Source organism: Coptis chinensis, chromosome 8 (assembly GCF_015680905.1).
Source record: "Coptis chinensis isolate HL-2020 chromosome 8, ASM1568090v1, whole genome shotgun sequence".
In the NCBI taxonomy this organism is placed as follows: domain Eukaryota; kingdom Viridiplantae; phylum Streptophyta; class Magnoliopsida; order Ranunculales; family Ranunculaceae; genus Coptis; species Coptis chinensis.
In genome coordinates, this window is record NC_141463.1 from 49,690,000 (window position 1) to 49,697,181 (window position 7,182).

The 7,182-nt window shown below is 39.9% G+C and overlaps 1 protein-coding gene across 1 annotated transcript; it reads right to left on the reverse strand.

Annotated features, from left to right (window-relative positions):
- Positions 1-5,973: 5,973 nt before the first annotated feature.
- Positions 5,974-6,693, reverse strand: LOC147481803 (uncharacterized). The gene has a single exon (XM_086579067.1). The coding sequence runs from the start codon at positions 6,691-6,693 to the stop codon at positions 5,974-5,976; it is 720 nt and encodes a 239-aa protein (XP_086435193.1).
- Positions 6,694-7,182: the final 489 nt, after the last annotated feature.

The following is a 7,182-nucleotide window of genomic DNA, read 5'->3' on the forward strand; positions in this document are numbered from 1 at the left end:
TATGGAGGATGATGATGCAGGTTTGAGAACAATGCCAATATGGGTAGTGATGAAAAAATACCCAATGGAATTATGGGATGAAAAGGGGTTCAGTCAGGTGGGTAGTGCAATCGGGAACCCATTATTTACTGACAAGCCTACTGAAGAGCGGAAAAGAACAAGTTTTGCGAGGGTTTGTATAGAAATCAAGGCAGATTGTGCTTACCCAAAGGACTTACCTGTAGTCATTGATAGAAGAAGAGCAATAAAGATAGAGTTTGAGTATAATTGGAAGCCTCCTTGCTGCACACACTGCAAGTTATTTGGGCATATAATGAGTTCCTTCATGAAGTCAGACCAAAAGAGAGGGAAAACACTACCAAAAACTGAAGTGTGGATTAAAAAAGAGAAACTGGAGGAAGTAGAGCGAGAAAAGCAAGGGCAGCAAGGAAAACAAGCTGAGGAGAAAGAGCTGGAAGTGTAAGAGATACACAAGGTAGAGGAGGAAGGGCAATGGCAAGCTCCAGCCAAAAAGCATAGCTGCAAAGATCGAAATGAGGGTGATGAAGCTTCTGGAAAACAAAGAGGTAAAGACCGAACTGAGGGGCCTAAAGATTTTGAAGCGCCTGTTATTGAAAAAACAGAGGCAGCTTTGGAGTATGACAAACGAGAGGAGCTGATAGGAAGGAAAAAATTTGAAAAAGAAAGGAACGTAAAGATAGCTAAAGAAGGATATGCTATAGCAAACTATAAGGCGTCTGGGAAACATGGGAATCGAGGAATAGAGAATGCGATAACAGATATGGGTATGAAGCCAGGAACATCGAAAGAGGGGAATCGATTTATATCCCTGCTCACGCTAAACTATGATTAAATGATGATAAGTATGGCCTGCTGGAACATGAGGGGGTTTAATATGAGTTTTAAACACTATGAGGTAAGAGAGCTGATTCGGAAGTATGATCTAGGGCTGATGGGCATATTGGAAACATGAGTGAAAGCAGAAAATATGGAGAGAATCCAAAACAAAGTCTATAGTGGATGGGAATGGGAACACAACTACAGTGAAGATGATTTGGGCAGAATATGGCTGGGATGGAATACTCAGATGTGCACAATGCAGCTGATACTAAAGGATAGACAGAGCATAACAATGGAAGGCACTCTGAACAATGGTAAGAAATTTTTAGTTACTGTTATTTATGCCTCAAATGACAGGACTGAACGGAGAATTGTGTGGAGTAATCTTGTAAATATCTCTGCTACTACGTTACCATGGATAACATTGGGAGATTTTAACAAAGTTCTAAATGCACAAAAAAGAATTGGAGGTACTGCAACAAGTACTGTACATTTTCAAGATTTGCAAGAATGTGTAACAATGGCTGGGTTGGTGGATCTAAGATTTAAAGGGCACAAATTTACGTGGAATAACAAGCAGCGCGTAAGAATATGGAGGAAACTGGATAGAGTTCTAGTGAATGGGGAATGGATCAGTGAGTTTGAGGATACTGAGGCAGAATTCTTAAACCCAAGAGCAACGTCAGACCATTCATCAATGGTGATGTATCCATGTACACAAAGAAACCAGAAAATGAAAACTTTCCATTTCTTTAACTTCTGGGTGGAGGAGGAGGGGTTTAAGGAAACTATGAGAAAGGCATGGGCTATGGAGGCAGTGGGAAATCCAATGTATACAAGTCCAGGTAGAACTTATTGCATGGAACAGAGAACGAGTGGGTAAATGCAAAACAGGGCAGAGGAAGCAAAGAAATCTATGGATAAGTTGCAAACTGAGTTACAAAGTGACCCAACGAACCAAGAGCTAAGTATTAAGGGGAGAAGAGCTGTTGGAGAGTATGTGAAAGCGGCTATCTCTGAAGAGTCTCTACAAAAGCAAAAGTCAAGAGACCAAGATGTCATTTTGGGGGATAGCAATACAGAATATTTCTTTAAGTCTGTTAAGGCTAGAAGAAAGAAAAACAGAATAACTTGTCTGAAAGATGGAAGAGGAAATGCCATAGAGGATTTAAATGACATAGGAGAGGAGTGTGTCCAGTTTTACAAGCTTCTTTTCAGCCCTACCTTACCTGAAGTAACTTTTGCTGATTTTGAGCCTATACATCCTAGAGAGAGAGTAACACAAGAAGAAAAAGAACAAATGCAAGAGAAAGTGACCAGAGATGAGATTGTTGAAGCTCTGGCAGACATAGATAATGATAAAGCTCTAGGAATAGATGGATTCAGTTCATTGTTCTTTAAAGCATGCTGGAGAATTGTGGGAGATGATTTTACAAAAGCTATTCAAAATTTCTTCAGGGCTGGCAGAATGCTTTCTGAGGTAAATACTACATGTATTACTTTAGTACCTAAATACAGAGTCCTTCATCCCTTAGTGATTATAGGCCTATTGCATGCTGTTCTGTTGTGTATAAATGCATCACCAAGATTATAACCGCTAGAATGATTTTTTTTTTTTTTTTTTGGTTGGTAAGCGAGGTTTTTAGAGAGGTCCCCTACCCCTTTTATTAGAAATAAAATTGTAAAAAACACTTGTTACATTCTCACTCCCTCAAGTATTGCTTACCCCTCGCATCATCATATATAATTCTTTTTACATCTTTTTGTAAGCAATGTTGGTAGTAACTGTAAATAATTACATGATGGAATATTAGCTGCAATAGCATTAACTAACTTATTAGACTCTCTGGAAACGTGGAAAATAGAAATCTGTTCAAATTGGGCCTTCATTCGCATAATAGCCCGTATCATCTTTTTGGCCTGCCATGGGTGCTAGCCCCTTTCATTTAAGAAGGTTATTACGGTCATTGAGTCGGTCTGTACTTGAAGTCGTATTGTTCCTTCGCTTAGCGCCATTTTCATTCCCTACTCTACTGCTTCCAATTCGATAAGGTCGATCGATGGCTTACTTGCTCTACCATGGCTAGCTGCTAATACCTTCCCTTCATGATCTCTAATCATTGCTGCCCATCCCCCTAGCTGACCTTTGAGTGTTCTATCTGTGTTGAGAACATAACTACCCATTTCTGATTTCTGCCAGCGCACAAATTGGTGATTCCTTTGCTTTATTGTTACCTCCACATTCCACTTATCAGTGAACCTCTCAATTTCTGGCCCATATTCCATTTTTATGTCTACTTCCTTTAGCTTTGCTCTCACATCACTAAACTTGAGTCGTGACATCTGCTGAACATTCACTGCTTTGTTTTCAAATATCCTGTCATTCCTTGCTTTCCAAATCTAGTAATTAAACCCATTCCACATTAGCCTCATCACATCATTCTCAACTCCTTTCCCCTGCGACACAGCTTCAACCCATGATACCTCCTGTTGCCAAGTAGGTTCTATTCTTCTGCTGTATCCCATTTTCTGCAGAGCTATTTCCCATAAGGACTATGGTATAAAGCAACCATGAAAGAGATGCTCCTCCGTCTCAGTTTCTCTCCAGCAGAATATGCAAGTGTCTGAGTCTACGACCTTTTGTTGTTTCATTTTTTCCAGCGTTTTCAGACCCCCGCTTAGCGCCATCCAGCTAATGAAGGAATGCCTTGGGATTTTGTTTGCATACCACACCAGCTTATGCCACTGAACTTCTTGCCTTACTCCTCTAAGGCTCTCATAAGTATCCTTCATGCTATACTTGCCATATGTGGATGCAGACCATACTATGTTATCCTCATCACCCATAATCTCCATTTCATTTTCTATTACTGCCGTAATCTCCCCTATTTGATTCCTTACATTACTCGTGAACTCCCATGTACCATCTATTATGAAATTTGAGACTGTAGCCTTATCCTGCTTGTTGCAACTCGAATCATATAACAGTCCCTGCGGAAACTTCTCTCTTAATATCCCAAATGGATGCCATGGTTCATTCCAGAAACTCGTTCCTCTACCATTGCCTATTTGGTGGAATACAATAGATGCCGCTTCCTTTCTAGCTTTGAGTATATTCCTCCAACTCGACGAACAACCATTTGGTGTTTTCAGCTGCCAAAAATCTCTCCCTCTAACAAGGTTCTTTTGTACCCACTGTACCCACAGGTTGTCTGTCTTGGTAATGAGCTTCCATAGTGGCTTCATGGTGGCAGCTTGATTAACTTTCTCTATACATCGAATTCCTAACCCACCTTCCTTATATGGGTAACAGATATCATCCCATCCTATCAATGCATGAGATTGTTTACAGTCTGGCCCTGTCCATAAAAAATTTCTAAAAATCTTGTTAATATCATCAACTTTCTTTTGGGGTAGTGTGAATGCAGCCATCCAATACACACTAAGGTTATTCAACACTGCCTTCACTAGCTATAATCTTCCCGCATAAGAAAGTAATTTGCCCTTCCAACTTTGAATACGCCCTGTGATCTTTGATATTAATGGACAACAATCTGTGGACTTCAGCCTTGTAGTAATCAAAGGCAGCCCTAAGTACTTTACTGGCAGCTCACCCCTAGGAAACAACAGTGTCTGCTCTATGGCTATACTTACCCTATCATCCATTTCGGCAAAGAAAACATTGCTTTTTTGAACATTCACTTCCAACCCCGAGACGCTGCTGAAAATATGGAGATTATCCTTGAGTTTAGTGGCTGTTCTATTATCTCCGTACATGAACACCATCAAATCATCTGCAAAGGATAAATGAGTAATAACTGGTCCCGTACACTTAGCATGTAGCTGATACTGGCCTTGTCTAACACTGTGATGCATGATTTCCGTAAATAAATCCATAACCGGACAAAAAAGATAAGGTGATATTGGGTCACCCCTGTCTAATCCCTCTTCTTCCTTTGAAATAGCCATACGAGGACCCATTTATCATAACAGAGTAAGAGGGTCAGTCTCCACACACGCTTTCACCCATTTAATGAACCTTTCTCGCATCCCAACTCTTCTCATTGCAAACTCAACTGATTCCCATCTCACTGAATCATACGCCTTTCTTAAATCTACCTTTGGCGCACATCTTGGTGGATATTCATTCCTGTGATAATTATGCACTAGTTCTTGAGATAAGAGGATATTATCCTGGATACTTCTTCCACTTATAAATGCTGATTGGTTGAGATTCACTAACTGCGGGATTACTTCCTTCATTCTTCTTGTCATCACCTTGGTTATGCACTTATATATAAACCCCACAACAAGCAATAGGTCTATAATCTGATAAGGACAGAGGTACTTGTATTTTTGGTATGAGTGTAATACATGTAGCATTTACCTCACTGAGTATCTGACTCGCGGTGAAAAAATTCTGTATGGCCTTAATGAAGTCATCACCAATGATCCGCCATGTACATTTGAAGAAAAAAGCGGAAAATCCATCACTTCCCGGTGCTTTTTCATCACCAATGTTTAATAGAGCTTCTATTATCTCATCTCTAGTTACATCTCTGTAGCTCCCCATAGTTCTGTGATGTTATCTGCTGCCTTGGGCCAATATCCTCAAAAATTGAAAAATCCACAACCTCCATCATATTAGGACTGTAAAGGTCTTTGTAATACTCCACACATTCATTACCAATCTCATTGTAATCCTGTATTACATTACCCCCTGAATCACGCAGACATGTGATTTTGTTTATAACTCTCCTTGCTTGTACAGATTTAAAGAAGTAAGTTGTATTATTATCACCTCCCCCTATGACTTGAACTCTGGACTTCTGTCTATACATATCTTCCTCAGTTGTAGTTGCTTCTGTATAGGTTGTAATTACTTCTCTTTCTTTCATAATAATCTCACAGTTTTGCGGCTGATTTTGTAGTTGTGTTTGCACCCTATCCAACTCTTGCTTTATTTCTCTAACCCGATCCACTACACTTCCCACTCTGTCTCTATTCCACTGTATAAGAGCTGCTTTCGTTAGCTTTACCTTCCTCATGAAGGTATACATAGGATTTCCTACCACCTCACTTCCCCAAGCCTCTGCCACTGTATTCATAAACTCCTTCTCTCTATACCAGAAATTAAAAAAATTTAAAAGCTCTTTTCTTTTGATTCCTTTGTACCACTGATCTCACAATCATGGGTGTATGGTCTGAGATAGCTCCGGCATTCAGAAACTCTGCTTCATGTTCCTCATATGCCCCAATCCACTCTGAATTTCCCATTACTCGATCCAATTTACAGCTGATCCGATCTACTTGCCTATTATTCCAAGTATACAAATTTCCTTTGAATTTAATATCAACTAGTCCAGCTTGGTTAACACACTCCATAATATCTTCGAAATTCTGATTTCTAACTTCCAGCCCACCCACTTTTTCATGAGAGTTCAAGATGGAATTGAAATCTCCCATTAGCATCCATGGTTTCTGAATTTGGCATGATAAATCCACTAAGCTTCTCCATAGTTCTCTCCTCGATCTCATCTCTGTACTCGCATACACCACTGAGATAACCACCTCATCTCCTGACATAGTGGTTACCTCCATTGTTATGTGTTGCGTGTCCTTCTTCAATAACTTTGCTATACAAGTTCTCGGATCCCAGCAAAACCATATACTACCACCATCGATATCATTGTAATTGTCCTCCGCCTTCCACTGATTGAATGTTTTCTGAAAAATTCTATATCGATTCTTCTTCTTTACTCTTGTTTCTACCAATCCCATCACACTAATGGCATACTTCCTCACCATATCTTTAACTTCAACTTGCTTAAAAGCTTTGTTGAACCCCCTCATGTTCCAGCAGGTGTAATTTATCATTTACGATGTTGAATTGGTGCTTGGAGACTTAGTATAGCCTCCTCTTTACTACCACTACTGCCCTCTGTATGCTATGTGTCTGTTTCCCTGTATTCTGTTGCATTCAATTGTGCCTCATCACTTAGTTTTTCATTCATCACCTCTTCCTCATCAGTCCTCACTATCAGATGCTTGTACCGATTGTCTCCATACAGCCGCAATAGCCTCTTTTTATCAGCCTCAATTTCTACAGAGTTTCGATCATAATTTCTATCCTCTTGATCACTTTTATCATTACTCTTGTATACTGTGTCACTATGGCATTCTCCTTCCTTGTCCCCATTAGTACTTCTCACTTTATAGTTATTTTTCCTCTTCGGAGATTGCCACTGTGTGTCTTCACTTACCGAGTGAATTTCCTCTATTTCAGAGTCCTCTGGCACTACTGCTTCACCCTTACCACCATCTGTTGTGCCTTTTGTTACC

What these genes read in the sequence shown, in the direction of transcription:
- LOC147481803 (XM_086579067.1), bottom strand. Translation starts at nt 6,693, where the DNA reads ATGAGGGGGTTCAACAAAGCTTTTAAGCAAGTTGAAGTTAAAGATATG.